The 18148-nt window shown below is 46.7% G+C and overlaps 1 protein-coding gene across 7 annotated transcripts in view; it reads left to right on the top strand.

Moving 5' to 3' along the window:
* The window catches only part of caskin1 (CASK interacting protein 1), a 97708-nt gene that overhangs the window by 71000 nt on the left and 8560 nt on the right, over positions 1-18148 (top strand). The window contains exons 7-16 of one of the 7 annotated variants that reach the window (XM_042086471.1): positions 2194-2302; positions 3569-3713; positions 4188-4282; positions 4775-4892; positions 8219-8455; positions 10714-10818; positions 13070-13185; positions 13746-13842; positions 14327-14430; positions 16626-16736. In XM_042086471.1, coding sequence (XP_041942405.1) covers positions 2194-2302; positions 3569-3713; positions 4188-4282; positions 4775-4892; positions 8219-8455; positions 10714-10818; positions 13070-13185; positions 13746-13842; positions 14327-14430; positions 16626-16736 — 1237 coding nt within the window. The remainder of the gene's footprint in view (positions 1-2193; positions 2303-3568; positions 3714-4187; positions 4283-4774; positions 4893-8218; positions 8456-10713; positions 10819-13069; positions 13186-13745; positions 13843-14326; positions 14431-16625; positions 16737-18148) is intronic. The other 6 variants (XM_042086472.1, XM_042086474.1, XM_042086473.1 and 3 more) reach the window with 6 other exon arrangements.

The following is an 18148-nucleotide window of genomic DNA, read 5'->3' on the forward strand; positions in this document are numbered from 1 at the left end:
GGGGGAGAGAGAGAGAGATGTAGAAAAAGAGAGAGAGAGAGCTTCTCAGCCTGCACTGTGAAGAGTATAAAGGTTAGATTGGTTTGGTAGTGTGGGAGGCCTGTATGGACATCAATGAGCAGGTCGGTGCAGCACTGACCTCTGGCTACAGGGAATGTTTCCATCACAGTATAGATTGGCCTTGAATGAACACTGATGCAGCCACTGAGTCTCCTCTATGGAAGTTATTAGTGCTCCATGCTCCTAGCTCATCGCCTATCTCCTATGTACTGTGTGTAGGTGTTCTTATTTTTATATATATGTATTTTTATATGTATTTTTATATATATATATAATAGAGAGAGAGAGAGAGACGTTATATATATATTTTTTTTTTTAATTATTATTATTTTTCTAATCCAAATATGAAAGCATGTTAAACGTGTGTGTATGTGTGTATATATACATATATATATATATATATATATATATTTTTTTTTTTTTTTTTTTTTTTTTTTTTTTTCTAATCCAAAGGAAAGCATTTTAGATGTGTGTGTGCGTGTGTGTGTGTGTGTGTGTGTGTGTGTGTGTGTGTGTGTGTGTGTGTGTTGTTAAATCCATGGTTCTGTCAAGAGGAAAAGCTGTTGGTCTTGAGTGTGTTGTGGTCAGATGTAGGAGCTGTGGCTGTGTTGGTCTGCTGTGCATGAGCAGCCAGTGTCATCCATCAGCCGCGTACGGAGCAGTGATTACACTACACCGCACCTGTCAATCACCGCCTGTCCGCATGGCTCAGCGATCACAGGGAGCAGCCCTGCAAGACACACACACACACACACACACATTTTCACACAGTCAGCATTAGCAGTGGGAGAGCAGAGCTGCACCGTGATTTCTTACTCTTCCACCATGAGAAATCGTTGTGAAAAAGAGAGAGGGAGAGAGAGAGAGAGAGTTGGAAAAGCAGAGAATGGTAGAAAATGAGAGAAAGAAGGGCGGGGGGGGTGGGGGTGCATTGATATCCACATGTTACAGATATGCGTCTGAGGCGAGGCTAGCCCACCACTGCTAATTAAATCATTAGCCCTTCAGGCAGAGTGGACTGTACTGGCCGCACTGCGCTGGCGGAGAGCATTGATCAGCGAGAAGTGTGAACTGAGCTCACGCCTCATTTGGAGCTCTGCTGGTCAGTGACCCCCTCTCCACTCGCTCGCTCGCCGGCTGCACACCTTCATAAGAGCACAGGGGCTGCGGGTGTCAAATGTCACGTACCTGCCTGCTCTGTGAGGTGTGTTGCTGACACAGATGGATGTGGTGTATTACAGCCAAAGCCTTTGCTTTGCTCATTTTCTTTGTGTGTGTATGTGTGTGTGAGAATGACTCTGTCTGCGTGCGTGTGTGCGTGCGTGCGTGCGTGCATGCGTATATGTGTGTGTGTGTGCGTAACAGGAACAAGTCCATGTACTTTGCTCACATGCATACTGGCCTAAGGCTATAGGTTGTAGAAGACAATTGCATCCCCATATTTCCCACCCTTAAATAGCACTAAAACTATTTCAATTACCTTTTTCCTCTTCCTCCTCATATTCCTCCTCTTCCTCCTTCCCCCTTTCATCTTCTCTCTTCTCTCACTGCACTCAGTTTCGGCTCTGAATTCAGTGTAGCGCCAGTCGGTCAGTCGGTCTCTAAGTGCTAAGGGCACGTGTTGTGTACAGACAGGCAGAAGAGGCCGGTAGTGAGTGATGCCAGTAGTGTACTATTTAAATGGATCTGAATGGTGTGACAGTACCTGGTTGAGGCCTCAGTGCTGCCACCCACAGGTGATGGATATGCATAACATAAAACCTTGGAAATTCTGAATATACTTGAATACGTTTGAACCTGTTTTATATATGAATGACAACATCCACACATAAACTATAACAACACAAAGAGAAACTTTCCTGTTGGTCAGTGTGGACGCTTTTATTGTTATAGTTATAGTTATCGTTATAGTTATCATTCCTGGTGTGAACGGCCCTTAAGTCAACTATTGCCATTCCTCGAGGTTTGCTGCATAATGGCTGCCGTGCATCACCCAGGTGGGTGCTACACATTGGTGATGGTTAGTGGGGTTCCCCCTTCACTGTGAAGTGCTTTGAGTGTCTAGAAAAGTGCTGTATAAATGTAACGTGTTCTTCTTTCTAACCCCTCTATCATGTGTGTTTCCATTAACAGACTGCTGATCCAGGCTGGCATCGACATAAACAGGCAGACCAAAGCGGGCACGGCCCTCCACGAGGCTGCCCTTTGTGGGAAGACCGACGTGGTGCGACTCCTCCTTGATGTGAGTAGTTTTACACTACTGACCACAGGCCAAGAGCATTCGTATTGCAGTGAATGTCCAGTAGGGACCATAGAAGTCATAGAGGCCCTATTATGGTTATTTTACTGTTTATAATTAAAAATGTAGGGTCTACTTGAATTGACTTACAATGCCTAAGTGTTCTCAAAATAGAAGTCTTTAGAGCTTGAAGTCTTCATGCGTCTGTGTTTTTGGGTGTAGGAGACTCCCGTGAGCAGTAGCCCGGTCCCTGTTGGGATGCCACCTGTAGGGTTGTGAAATGTGCTCGTTTTAAACAGATTTTTACTCCTCCTCGCACAGCCTGCCTCTTCTCTCAGATGCTTTTCACACTCTCAGTAGAAGGCCAGGCTCTGAACAGGGAGAGACTCTCTGGGGAACTGACTCCAGATCCAGAGCTAGATCAGCGTAGAGGTCTCAATCTCCCACAAGACCTAGACCTGCTCCCACCAGCTCCTGCAAATCCGAGGAATGTTTTGTCCAACTCCCTCATGCATCTGTCACTCTTCGTCTCGCTCCCAGCCTGAAGGTGGACGTTTGCACTGGATGGAGTTTTCAGTCCTGTTTCTGTTAACATCCATTAAAATAGGTCGTGTCTGAAAAGCACTAACCATGTGCTTGTGTACATGTATGTAAAATATGGGTGGGTTTTTTGCCGCTCTCATACGAACATGAATAACATTCTGTTGTATTAGATAGCAAAAATCTACTGTGGAATTTGATTTTATATATGCATTAATATTTTTATGCACGTCATGTCTTTCTCCTACACACACCTGCCCTGCCACACCTGCAATTAAATGCAATGCCACACTCTTTGGCTCTGTCCCGTGGAAGTTCGGGCCTCTAGATCAGTACACTGCCGTCAGTTTACAATCAGCCCGATCTTGATGTCTGTGTCTCTACTCCACCATCGGCCTTCTCACTCTCTCATGTGCCATGCGTTTGCTAGGAGAGGAATGCATGTGGGCTTTCAGTTAGTGAACAAGGACAGGGACATGGCTTCCCATCTGTTTCCTTGTAGCTAGTGCTCGACTTGGGTCACGAGTCACCCTCCTTCCAGCAAAAGGGAACTTGGAGCATGGCTGGTTTCACAACTGTGCACCCTTACTCAGCCATGGACTCCAGTCATTTGAACTTTGGTCTGACCCCCCCCCCCCCCCCTCCTCTGTCTGTCCTCCTCTGTCTCTCCTCCTCTGCACTCGTCTCTCTCCCTCTCGTCTCTCTCCCTCTCGTCTCTCCTCCTCTCAGAGCGGCATCAACGCGTCTGTGAGGAACACATACAGCCAGACGGCGCTGGACATCGTGTACCAGTTCACAGCCACGCAGGCCAGCCGCGAGATCAAGCAGATGCTCCGAGGTGAGATGCTGGAGCCAGGGGGAGATGGGGTGGAAGGTCAGTGACGGAAAAGGGAAGATTGGGGTTAATTGGGTTTGGTGTGTGTGTGTGAGAGAGAGAGAGAGAGAGAGAGAGTGTGTGTGTGTGTGTGTGTGTGTGTATGGATTGAGCTATTTTTAGGTTTCTTTATTCAACGTTTGATTAAAACCTGAGTGATTCTTCAGCTAAATTACCTTTATGTTTAAACTGTGCCCTCAAAGTTGTTGTATTTCTTTGTGTGCGTGTGTGTGTGTGTGTGTGTGTGTGTGTGTGTGTGTGTGTCTGTGTCTGTGTCTGTGTGTGTGTGTGTGTGTGTGTGTCTGTGTCTGTGTCTGCGTGTGTGTGTGTGTGTGTGTGTGTGTGTGTGTGTGCGTGTGCGTGTGCGTGTGCGTGTGCGTGTGCGTGTGCGTGTGCGTGTGCGTTTGCGTGTGCGTGTGCGTGTGTGTGTGTGTTTGTGTGTGCATGTGCACATGTGTGTGTGTGTGTCTCCAGATGCCTCAGCAGCACTGCAGGTCAGAGCTCTGCAGGACTACTGTAACAATTACGACCTGACCAGCCTCAACATCAAAGCCGGAGATGTCATTACCGTGAGACTCCTCACCTCTCCTCTACCATTACTGAGTCATGTTAGACATATGAGAACTCAGAGTTGCAATCTATACTTGCCATCATTTTTTATATATAAAAAATATAAATGTTTTATATAAAAAATATAAATGTATACATATATAAAAAAGTATGGCAAGTATAGATTACAACTCTGAGTTCTCATATTTATATTCTCTTCCCTAATGACTAAAGAGTATTACTTCTAATCAAATCACAGTGATACTAATAGCAGGGCTCTTTTTTCTCTGTGGTTTTATACCTTTCCATCTGTAGATGGTGCTGTAATCCATAGTTTTATTCGTTAGACTGTTAATACAGCCTAAAGTGGTTTATATAATGTGTGCATATATGTCCTACATCATCAATGACAAAAGTATAGGACTAGGAAGTAGTTAATTGGAAGCCACTGTTTGTGTGTACGGAAATGCTACCCTGAAAGTATGTCTGACGAGATGTTTGTCTGATCGAAGGTGCTGGAACAACACACAGATGGCCGGTGGAAAGGCTGTATCCATGACAACCGAACAGGAAATGACAGAGTGGGCTATTTCCCCTCTACCCTGGTGGAGGTGATCAGCAAGAGAACAGGTACATGGTGTCAGTTGTGGGCTAGGGACCCAGGTGAGTTTAGCTTAAAGGGGAAGAGCAGGAGAAAATCTCTCCCTTAGACCACAGGGAAAGGATAGGTTATGTAGAACGGGAAAGATGGATATAGACACATGCAATGGATCTCTCTCCTGTGCAGGTGTATTTGTATGTTCATGGAATTTTCCAGAAAGACCAAGACGCCTCTGTGATGGACATAGCGGAAACATTGTGATAATGGTTTGAGTGTGGTTGAGATGCTCATAAAAATTGTCTCCAGAGACGTGCTCTTACCTCACTTGAGGAATGGTAGTGTTATCAAGAGTGATATATGGGGCACAAATGTCGCTGGTATTCTCTATGTGTCAGTAGTATTCTCTCCGACCTTCTGGGATTTTAGACAGCTAAGAGATCCCTCAGTAAGGTTGAAAGGTCGCCCTCTGCTGGTAATCAATGCATCAGTCCCACCATTCACACAATGTGTTCCTGTATGTGTGTGTGTGTGTGCCTCCTGTCTGCTCTCTACTGGGGCAACAGCAGCCATTGACAGCCAGATCTAAAAAAAATACACACACACACACACACATACACACAGTCCAGCTTTTCCTAACGGCGTTACCATGACAACCTCCATGACGGCCACTGCCAAATCCTGGCTGATTGATAATGTATGTTTGCATCACGTGAGCGGCGAGCACAGCTGACAGGATTTGCACTGATGCCTAGAGGAGACTGGGAGGATCGGGGTGAGTCTGGGAAACGCTGCGATTCAGCGTGACACAATTACTCGCACTGACTCACCACTTTAGGCCAGCGCGAAGTGGCGCTGCCAGTCACAACATCTGCGGCTAGCTTTCCGATTACAGATGGCGCTCAGTAGTGGACGTCATCTGAAGAAGTTACCCATCTGTTCAGTGTGTATTTTTAAAATCAGTATTATTTGGTTAGAAAACAATGGCTAATTTATTGAAACTCCGAGGCAAAAACATTTGGCTTGATTTTTGTTATTGTCATTCATTTCCTTTTACATTATGTGGGGAAGTGCAGCATGTTGTGCAACCGCAACCAGTTAGTGGCCATTTACATCCAGGAGGATTTTTCAAGGGGGATGCGAGACAATCGTCTGACTTTAAGCAGGGCAGGGCAGCCCTGGTTAGATTGGGGTCACGTCTGTGACTTAGTCTGCTGCATTCTGGGAAGTTAAGATGATGGGCCATAAATCAAATCATAGAGGTGCTGAATGCAAAGAAAGAGACAAAATAAGAGTCAGTGTGTTTGCATGACTGTAAGTGTGCATCTGCACGTATGGGTGTGGGTGCGTGTGTGTGTGTTTGCATAATGCCAGGTGACAGTAATGAGCAGGTGGCAGACAGCCACACACTTCCCGCTTGTCAGACTCTTGCGGAGGAGACGACAGCGATTGAGCGCACTCCGAACCCCTCAGCGGGGATGCCAAGCCTCGAGACGGACAGCCGACGTGCTCAGAATTTCCGCCAGCTGGAGAGAGAATAAAGGGAGGGAGAGAGGGATGAAAAACAGCTATTCAGAGAGAGAGAGAGAGCCCCCGTTCCTCTCCTGCCAAGGAAAAGCGCGAGAGAGAGAGAGAGAGCGAGAAAGAAAGAAAGAGAGAGGGAGAGAGAAACGCTTTCTAAGCACCACAGTGCCTGAAGAGGATCGCTGGCCCTCCTCCTCCTCCCTCCCTCCCTCTCACCCTGATTCCACTCAGACAGACCTGAGGGGTCAGATGACTCACCAGAGCTCTTTTAGCTCAACCGTGAAAAGGACACTCGCTCTAGAGGAAGCGTCCCAAACACAACAGCACCACAAGCATGCCCAGTGCTGTCGCTTCAGTCATTTGCTTAAGGTGGCTAGGGTGTTTTTTTCAGTGTTATCATCTGTGTATGACTGTATATATCTCATGCTTCAGTCTGGCAGAGCCTCCTCTGTGTATGTGCGTGTGTGTGTGTGTGTGAGAGAGAGCGAGAGTTTGCGTGGCCATGTGTGAGTGTGTGGTTGTGAATGTGTGTGTGTGTTATATGTGCTCGCTTCAGTATCGCTTCAGCAGTCACTTAACCCACACTCACCCTCTCCCATCTGTTGCTCACTCTATGTAGAATTATCACACTGTCATACAGTGCACTTTCACACACACACACACACACACACACACACACACACACACACACACACACACACGCATGCACACACACACACATATGCACACACACACATACACACTCCACATGTGCAAGGTGATGAAGCCAGTGGAATCAGAAGAGTGTGTAGAGCCACACTCACATCTCGGAGGCGGCAGTGGTGGATGTCCGCCGTGCAGTGTACTTCACTGCTAACTAGGCTGATAGATGGCTGGCTTTTATCTACACAGCCTTCCTACAGGGCTGCGTGAGTCATCGCTCAGCACACCGCAGGCCATGAAAAAAAGACAACTCTCTCACAGACACTCACTCTCCAAACCAGGCACACACATGTACACAGAGAGGAATACACACGCACACACACACACATACACAAACATACACATACACACATGCTAAGAATTTAAGAGTGCATGGCAGCAGCACGATGCAAGAGAGAAATAGAGAGCTCTGTCTCTGGACCTACCATCAGGTGGCCATTACGTATCCTTCTGCATAGAGAACACAGAGTGGACATGATGAATATTCCATAGATAGATAACATCATGTCCATATTAAATACATGCACGATTACGCTTAACATCATATCTATATTAAATACATGCACGATTACGCTTAACCCTGGCAAGATAGCCAGCCATTTACATCAGCCCCATTAATTTTGTGTATATATATATATATATATATATATATATATATATATATGTAAATGTAAGTGGACGCACATATATATATGTGTTCATCCACTCTCGTCATAGATGATACAGTGAGCATGCATATGTATATTATGCAACATTATTGATTAATGACTATTTAGAAATAGAATAATAGAATATTTTGGGTCAAGGGAGAGAGAATAAGAGAACAGAATCAGATGGCAGCTGATTTGTTTTTTTAACACTTTTAATTTCCCTCCGTAATTTTCCGTTGACTTGTGTTGTTGTTATGTTGACTTACTTATGTTTCATTCATTTAACCTTTTCTGAACGCTTTGTTTGTTTGTTTTGTGTTTTGTTTTCTTAATTTTGTGATTTTATGTTTGTTCTCTCTTACATGTTCTTTTTGTTTTCTTTTTTTCCTTTCTTCTTTTCTTCTTTGTCCTTTTATGTTGTGTTGTCCTTCTCGTCGCTTGTTGTTTGTTGTCGTCGTTGTTGTTGTTGTTGTCGTATCTAGGTTCATGGAGCACAGTCATTAATACCCAACAGTATCAAAAGATACAGCTGAGCGCGCCAGCCAGCGCGCCAGCCAGCGCCCCGGCAGCCGTGGTCAACGGCGAGTCGTGCCATCAGTATCATATCCTGCCGCCTCCTCCACCTCCGCCCAACCATCATCAATCCCATCAGCCCCTTTTCACTTCCTTTGGCTATAACAGGTCTGAAAGCACCTCAGGAGATCTGCCCTGTGGACAAGGTACAGGCCCCCAATACTGCCTCCACTGCTTCAAAATTATTATTATTATTATTATTATTATTATTATTATTATTATTATTATTATTATAATTATTATTACTCACTAAGCTTGAGGGAATGATCTTTATGTCAATAAATTTGGATTTATCCGTCAGATCACTTCATCATTTCACAAAATTACAGTTGTTCACTGGTGTGGCAAAACAGACATTCCTTTGAGCTTTTTGAATAAGCTTTTTTTTGCTTATTAATTATATGGTATTTTTGTGTGTTTGCCTTTTTTTCCGTTGTCTCTTTTATTCAATTCTTAGACCGGTCCCCAGTAGTTTTGTTTTCTAACAATATCAATATATGCCTAACAAGACTTATTCTCTATCCGTTTGATAGATAGATAGCCATTCTAGTTTCAAATACCAAGTCTGTCCATCAGAACACAGACGAGAGAACAAAAAAACAGAGACCCACTTGAGTAGTGTCCTTAAGGCTGGAAAAGGGGAGAACCTATTGGGCTCTGTTTATTCTGAAAGGATTTTTTGTTTTCTTTTATTTGTTTGTTTCCCTCTGTACTTGTGTCCACCACTGGCCGCTGCCTCCCTCTCTCCCTCTCTCTGCTGTGGTAGTGCGCTCGTATGTGAGGTGCTCTCTCCCACAGCTTTGCTTCTATCCAAATCCTCTCTCCAAACCAGACTGACTGACAGAATGCATGGCCATTTGCCCCTAATGATCCAGGAAGTGCAGCTCCTGTGACATCTCCCATCAGTGTGTGAATGCATCAAGTCCTCCAGTGTCTCCGTATGCCATGTCTCTGTGAACGTGTGTGTGTGTGTGTGTGTGTGTGTGTGTGTGTGTGTGTGTGTATCTCTTTCCTCTAATCTATTCCTCTCATAAATCTGTCTTGCTTTGTGTCTCTTTAATCCCGAGGCCTTGTGCAGTTCTCCAAATTTAAGCCGACTTGCACTTGACTTCAATGCTGACAGTGACAAATGGTCGTGTGCAATCTGGAAGTTACGCTTCGGACTGGCTTTGCCTGCCGCTTTTCTCTTTGTCACTGAAGCATCAATTCCGTAGCTCTTGCTGCCTGGACAATACTCAAAATGAGTTACCTGCTGACTGCTGCCTGTTTTTAAAGCCTAAGCCTTTTCACACATCTGAAGAACAAAGAACAGAACGCTTTAAATCACTGAAGGAACTTCAGTCACTTAATGTCTTCACAGAAGCTCTAGCATTTTTTATTTGCATGGTGGTAGATTGGTGCTGTCACACATTGGCAGATTCATTTATAACTATTTAGTTATGTTCATAACTATTTCTTTATTTTTCTTTATTTACACTACAACTGTTGAGAGAGTACCAGTAATATAGAATTTTAATTTCCTGTTGGTAGACTGATACTAATTGACATCAGTGAATCAAGTCAACAGTGCCCAAAAGCTAGTCAACATAGTGAGGACATCTAAGCCATGCAGGTTCAGGCCCATATTTCTGCTGGGTGTACCAGGGCAATCTATACATACATCTCCAAAGCAGTTGCTATTTCAGGTAAAAATAGACATCTGTTTATCAACAAAGGCTTGGTCATTCATCTTTTTGTCTTTTCTGGGATCCTTGCACATTAATAAACCCCAAAATGCTCTTCACCAGTTTCTATTGACCTTGAGATTCCAGATGGGTTATGCACTTGTAATGCACTGCAATTTCTCCTCTGAAACAAAATAACCAACATATATAAATATATCTGTATATATTATATATATGTTTCCTCTCCTTGCACACCTGTTCCCTGAGGTATATATATTGTATGTATATGTTGATATACATGCATATTATATTTGTGTATAACTGTATATAAATGTTTCTCATATATATATGTGTGAATATACAATATATATGTGTGTGTGTGTGGCATGCACTGTGTGTGTGAGAGAAAGAATGACTGTGTGTATGAAGGTAAGAAGATAAGATAAGATACAATACAATAAGATAAGCGCTAATCTTTATAAGAATATTGCCAGGTGGACTGGTGGGTCTCCTCAGCGCCTGCCCTGCCTAAATTCTGTACCTCTCGCTTGCGGGCCACGCATAAGTGGTCCCCAGGCTCAGAGGGGTGCTCCGGGAGGCCCATGGGGTGTCGGGGGTGCGGTGGCGTACCTTGGAAGGGGGGGCGGGGGGGCTATCCATGGGCCCGTCAGGGGGTGCAGCCTGAGCGGTGAGCGGCCACTGGGCCCCCGGCGGCGTTAACGCTGGTTTCTGTGTTGAAGGTTCTCGCGGCTCGGAGTCCAGCCCTCACGGCTCGCCCACTCCCAGCGGCGGCCAGCAGGGCGGCAGCAGTGAGGAGATCTGGGTGCTGCGCAAACCGGCGGCAGGTAACGGCAGCAGGCCTGCTCCCCCTGCCCACCCCCCCATCTCTCTTCCTCCTCCTCCTCAACCCTGCCCACCCCCCCATCTCTCTTCCTCCTCCTCCTCAACCATGCACCTCCCCCCCTCCCCTTGGTCTGAAGGTCTGGGTTGAAGATGTATCCATAAGCATATGCTCTACTTGCTAAATCGCTATTCCACATCTAGGGTAGGGTAAAAAGTACAGGGGGAAAACTAAAACGTTCTCCATCTCCCTATCAGGACACTCCAGAAGCAATCGCAGCTCCTTGAATGTGTGTATGCGCGCTGTGAATGTCTTAGAATGTGTCTGAAGAATTGGCCTTTTTTCCAACAGGGAGAAGATTTCCTAATGTCGGTAGTTCTATAAGAGACTTAAGTGGTGTCTGATTACTCATTCTGTAATGTCTGCCTCTGGTGAGCCATGGACCTCGTCCTCTTTAAAAACAGCCCAGCTTGCTCTCAGTGGCTGTGGCCTGGAGATCACTTGTGGCAGATAGAGTCATTAGTCCGAGTCCTGGCGCAGTGGGGCCACTGCCATGTGCCTTAGATACATACTTGACCCAAGCCTGCTTCTGTCAGTGTCCTCTCTCTATCCCCCTCTTCCTTCCTTCCTTCCTTCCTTCTTTCTTCCTCTTCCTCTCCTCCCTCCTCCCTCCCTCCCCCCCCCCCCCCTCCCACGGCGAGGCCTGCTGTGAGCAGCTGCTGCGTGTCTGACCTCACTCGTTTCGCTCGCTGGCTCGTTCGCTCGCGGCTGGCGGCCGGGGTCGCAGCCAAGCTCCCATCAGCCCTGCTGGCTTCCACTGACATCAGACATCATGGCCATCGGCAGCAGTGCGTGTGGACACACAGATGCTACACACACACACACACACAAACACACATACACACATGCACACACACATACACATACACATACATATCCACACATACACACACACACACACACACACATACACACCCACATACACGCACACCCACTCACACATGCTACACACACACAGACATGCACACACACATGCACACACACACAGATGCCACACACACACACAGATGCTACACGCACACAAACATGCTACACAGACACACCCACACACAGATGCTACACACAGACACACATGTACACACACACATACACACCCATTCACACATGCTACACATGCACACACACACACACACGCACATGCTACACATGGACACATAGATGCTACACACACACACACACACACATACCCATACACACTGCCATACAGTACATACACCCACATTATCCTTATAGTCCATAAGCACATGTGCACAAAAACAAACATAGCTCATGCCAACTCATGTAAAATGCGTACTCATACAACTTCTCAATGCACACACACACACACACACACACACACACACACACACACACACACACACACACACACACCTACAGACAGACCCATAAACACAGAAATAGCCCAAGTGCATGCATGCATACACACACATGCTCACACACATCCGGCATTCCCAGTGGAGGGGATGAGCAGTTCATTAGGGTCAGAAAGTCAGGCAGTGTTATGGGTCTGTTTGTCCACTTTGGTGTGTGTATGTGTATGTGTACTGTATGTGTGCGTGTGTGTCTGGGCCTGGGCCCGCAAGCCTAGTCTGCCCTCTTCTGCCTGGTGTGTGTGTGTGTGTGTGTGTGTGTGTGTGTGTGTGTGTGTGTGTGTGTGTGTGTGTGTGTGTGTGTGCCATGTCCACGCTGTCTGCACTCTGCCATGTGATACAGTGTCTAAGCCTTACTGATGCGTGAGGCGTTCACAGTCTAGCTCATCTGTCTATCACGCTGTCTGTCTCTAGGTCCATTTTCTGCATCAGTCAGCAAGTCAAGAGCGATGTGCATGACTGTGTGTGTGTGTGTGGGCGCACTTATTTGTGAGCGTGGGTTTGTTCACTTCCACACCACTCACGCCCCTGTCTTGTATGTGTGTGTGTGTGTGTGTGTGTGTGTGTGCGTGTGTGTTTGTGTGTAGTGGACCTTCAGTGCATTGCAATGCAGCATGAGGCTTGGAGTTTGTATTGTGGTTAAATGAAAGACTGCCAGCACTGACTATGAATGTGTGTGTACGTGTATCTGTGTGAATGTGTGTGTGTACGTCCCTGTATGTGTGCGTGTGAATATGTGTATTGGTGCATGTGCGTTTGAATGTGGATGTGTGTGTGTGTGTGTGTGTGTGTGTGTGTGTGTGTGTGTGTGTCGTATTGTTCCAGGTGGCGACCGCAGTAGTGTGGGCAGCTCGGGCAGCGTGGCTAGTGCCCGTTCCTCTGGCAGTGGGCAAAGTGCAAGCAGCACCAACATCATCCACGCCCAGGCAGAGGGGGTCAAGGTGAGTCTCTCACACTCACAGAAACACTCACACACACAGAAACACACACACCAGAGGTAAAATAACAATAAAAGATTCATGTATTACAGTAAGAAGCCTGTTTAGTATGGGATGTCAACTCTATGGATTTCCTTACTGATCAATAGTGATCTTGAGGTTGTGCTGATCTATTCTGAGTTTGTGTTGAGACGACAGGGAGAGCAAAATGTGTCTCTGAAACAAGCAATGAGACCACCAACACGACAGATAACTAGTCGAGTCCAAATGATTTGTAAAATGCTTCGATGCTAAGCAATCACTAAATAATTGGGTTCTTTCAGCGGGACGTGCAGTATTATATCTTCAGTATTACTTCTTTACTTGAACCACGACGCCATTGTCTCCAGCAGAGCAAGACACTAACCATCTTAAAGTCATAGGTTCAGGGGGTTGAATAGCACATTGTTATTGGATGACCTTGGGCTTTGACATTTTTTTTACTATAGTGATATTATCAGTATAGCAAAGCACTTGGGTAATGTGTTCATGATGATGACATTTTTCTGTGGTGCCACCTGTAGCTTCTGGCAACGGTCCTGTCCCAATCTGCAAAGGCCAAGGAGCACCTGATGGAACAGTCCAAGTCTCTGGATCAGCCATCAGGTGGCACCTTAAAGGGTTAGTATGATTGCAAGACATAGAAGAATTGTGTGTGTGTGTGTGTGTGTGTGTGTGTGTGTGTGTGTGTGTGTGTGTGTGTGTGAGTGTGTGTGTGTGAGTGTATGTGTGTGTGTGTGTGTGTGTGTGTGTGTGTGTGTGTTACGATTTGGTCTTATCTTACATTCTCTCACCTACATCCCAGAACACACTGGACATGATGTAAGATGTGTCATCATCAGCGTCCCCTGAGATGCTCAGTGGACTTGGCCGCAGTTCCTCACGGGCAGATGGCACACTAGCAGCCATCAGTGTGGGCGGGAGCGTAGCTCTGATTTGATTGGTTGAGGGGACTAGTTGGTTACAAGGCAGCGAATGTGATTTGTTGTGGTCTGCCAATGTGTGAATGTGTGAATGTGTGTGTGTGTGTGGTGTGTGTGTGTGCGTGTGTGTGTGTGTGTGTGTGTGTGTGTGTGTGTGTAACACGCGTGTTTGTTTCTTGTAGGCTCCTCCTCACGCAGTCAGAGTGTGTCGAGCTGTCCCCTCCACGAGCAGCCATACGGGGAGGCGGGTCCTCCGAGGAAAGGGGAGGGGCCATCGGAGCCGAAGGTAAGTGGCTCCCTCACGGACCACAGTTTCTCTACCCTTACCCTTACCTCGCCTCACCAGCTCACGCACACACACACACACTCACTTACACACACACATACACACACACACACACACACACCGGCATACACAGTCTCACACACACTCTGCGGTGGCACACTGAGGATGCTGCCCCAACACTTCCTCTCCCAGCTGGCCTCGTCCGTGCTGCGGGCGTTCGGCTGCAGCCACGATTCGGTGAGTGGGCTTCGCTTCGCCTCTCCGCGGTCTCCTCTCCTCTTCCTCTCCAAAAGCTTCTCTTTTTCCTTCTCTCTCTCTCTCTCTCTCTCTCTCTGTCTGGTTCTGTTCTCTCTCTAAACCTCTGGCTATCTGTCTCTCTGTGTTTCTCGCCTTCTGTCAGATTCACTAACTGAGAAAGACACACAGCTGTCCTGTGGTTCAAAGTTGGGCATGTTCATTTCTGATTGTTGTTGTCGTTGTTGTTGTTATTGTTTTGCTATTCTTTTAAGCTTCAGGAGTTCCATTGCAGTTGCTTTATGTTGTTGAATCAGTTGCCGTGTTTGATTGTCTTTCAGTTGTTGTCACAGTTTGCTTTAAGTATTTTCTTTTCAAAGAGTACCCAACGAACAAGCACACAAACAAAAATGGCAGGATGTTGAGGTGTGGGTAGCATGGTGCTGTGATCCATGGTTTGGTCAAGACTGGTCAAACCCCTCAACTGCTCTCATGAACACTAAGCACGTGGTTCTGAGTGTCCACCTGACAAAACTAAACCCAGACAGCTGAAAGCTAACAAACATTAACAACCATAATCTTTGTGATGTGATGGAATGTCACCGGTCACAGGTGACACACAGAAATGTCTTATTGTGAGGTCTGGATGATTCTGCCCTATGGGCGTCTTCACAGGGTGAAGTAGTGATCACCACCTCTCCCGGTAGTTGGTTGAGATGGAAAGCTAGCAGCTGCTTCTCATGTCTGAAACATGCTTACTGTTGCATGACTGGTGTAGCGTAATAACCACTGAGTGAGCTAGTTTTGGTCACTCAGCAGCACCGTGGACAGAATGCGCCCAGCAGGGCCCGGTGGAGCTGCTGGCCGTACGCTGGGATCCCGGCTCCACTGAGCTGGACCATCTGCCACTCCTCTCCCAGACTCTCTCTTTCTTTCTCTCTCTCTCTCTCTCTCTCTCTCTCTCTCTCTCTCTCACTCTCTATCTCTCTCTCTCTCACACACACACACACAGATTCCCTCTTCCTCCTTTTCCTCCTCCTCGTCTATTTCTTGGCTCCATTCGCATGATGAGCTGCATCCTCCCACGTCTGGAGGAGAGGCCTTTCACCAGGCAGGCAGGCAGGCAGGCAGGCAGGGCCTTTCATCTGTTGCCAGCCTTAAAGGTCTTGGCAGGATGCTGAATGTTGAGAGGCTCATTAGCATGTACTATTTTAGCTTGTTAGCATTTACAGCACAGTAGCTGTGTACATGAGAAATGGGAATGGTGTTGCTCAGTAGATTTGCTATAAAGTATCCCATCCACCTAGTCATGGCACAGTGTAAATGATTCTAAGCAAGGGGGAAAGAAAACTATAAACCTAACCAACACATAAAATATAATAATAATAATGTCAACTAACAAAAGTACATTTAATGGACCAACCCCCTTAGCATTGTAGGCTAGCACAATAAACAAAGATCTCTCAGGCAGGCAGCCCTCCTCCACTGGACTCCCCCACAGCAGCACACTGGGCCCGTCCCACACCCCACTGCCCTTTACTGAGCACAGCCTCATGTGTGATGCTGGTCAGGCCCCCCTGAGCTAACAGAGAGTCTGGAGCTGTCCAAACCGACCAGTGGAGCAGGGCAGAGAGGAGCCAAGGGAGAGTGGGGCAGAGTGGACAGGGAGGGAGAGAGAGAGAGAAAGAGGGAGAGAGAGAGAAAGAGAGAGAAAGAGAAAGAGGGAGAGAGAGAGAGAGAAATGAGTGTTGAGGTCACTGATTAGGTCATTGGTCTGGCTCCTCCTGGGGCAGTGGAGGAGTGTGAGACGTTCCTCCTGACAACTGACCTCACTCCGTCCTCAGAAGCTAACAACCCCCACCCCCCCTCCCCCCTCCCCCCTCCCCCCTCCCTTCTCTTCCCTCCCCCTGGCCGCGTCGCACAGAGTCAGTGACAGACTGCCGCCTATCTTCTCTTTCTAGAGCTCAGAGGCTGTTGTCCAATGGCTGAGCGAATTTCAGCTGCAAGTCTACGCTCCAAACTTCATCAGCGCGGGCTATGACATTGCCACCATTAGCCGTATGACCCCAGAGGTAAGAGCTACAACAACTTCCCCCCCGACCCCTCTGACACCCCCCCCCCCCCCCCCCCAAAAAAGCAATAAACTAAACAAAAATGACAACCCTGTCCTCCGTGAGCATATCACCACCAGACCTCCAGCATGAGCCAGTGCCCAGCCAAGTATCAGCTGACCCAATGACACAACACTCCAAACTGTCCTCTCTCACGCCCCTTTGCTGGATGTCGCCAGTGGGTTGAGTTTTGTGCGTGGGCCGGATTGGAAAAGCCAGCAAATCTGATTGGCCACACTGCTCCCTTCCACCACCACCCCACCCCACCCCAACCCCACCCCCACCCCAGGCACACCCCCACCCTGCGAGTGGGCACGATGAAGATCTTTCCCAACCTGTCACCGTGAGCCCTGAGCCAAACCATGAGCGCCAAACGGCATGCTCCCACTAACCGCGCCCCACCCTGCCTCACCACGCACCTGCTACTGCGGTCGCTGCTGCCGCCATGTTTGTCTGTGTCGTCTACAGTATGTGTCCTCCTCCCCTTTGTCTGTTTTGTCTTCTGGGAAAAAGATTTTGTCGCCAGCTGACTTCTCAGTGAGGGATTAGACACTTTGGTCACAGTCTGTCTCTGCCAAAAAGAAAAAAGATAAAGGAAAAGAAAGAGTCCTGGATATGCTGCTCCCTCACAGAAAAGAAAATGTGTCACTCTCACTGTACAGTCCTACTGTGCTGCTCACTTGTGTGAAACAGAGATAAGCACTGTGGCAGTCTACTCATAGCTGTTGCACAGGTGGCGACTGATGAAGACAAGCTATGTTTTAATGAGATTCTCCTCCTGTCTGTCCAGTGCAGACAGAGAGAATTAAACAGAGCAGAATGAAACTGTCCAGACTTAGACCGCAAAGATGGGGACCAATGACTAATGATCTTAACTTAGACTGAAGATCACTGTTGAATTAATCTAAATCCAATAATTATATAATGGAAAGTAAATTAATCTATGAATTCTTTCTGTAGAAAAAGGGCGTATGATGGCAAGAGGCAAACTGGCTAGAAAATAGCAAATTGTTCTATTGATTGTGTGGACGTTTTTTAATTAAATCTTTTGATTTTATTTCTCAATGGCTTCACTTACATAGGAGAATTAGGCAAAGCGAAAATTAGTTTTCGCAATCAGTTCAGTCTCATATAGCAATTTAGCTCTTAGACAAATTCAATAGCACCTTAATTACATGAGTCTTCTAGCACTGAAAGAAAATAGATTGATTAGCAAGACATAGAGAAGTGTAGAGAACTATTGCAAACTTTGGATGTGTTTGGCTTTGTTATTGAAGGGTACTCTGAAAAGGCTTCTTCTGTCACCTAGAGCAATTGTTCTTTTTTTGCTTTATTCTCCATTTCTTTTGGGATTCTCACTGCATTCCTCATCA

The sequence above is a fragment of the Alosa sapidissima genome, chromosome 3 (assembly GCF_018492685.1).
Source record: "Alosa sapidissima isolate fAloSap1 chromosome 3, fAloSap1.pri, whole genome shotgun sequence".
In the NCBI taxonomy this organism is placed as follows: Eukaryota; Metazoa; Chordata; class Actinopteri; order Clupeiformes; family Clupeidae; genus Alosa; species Alosa sapidissima.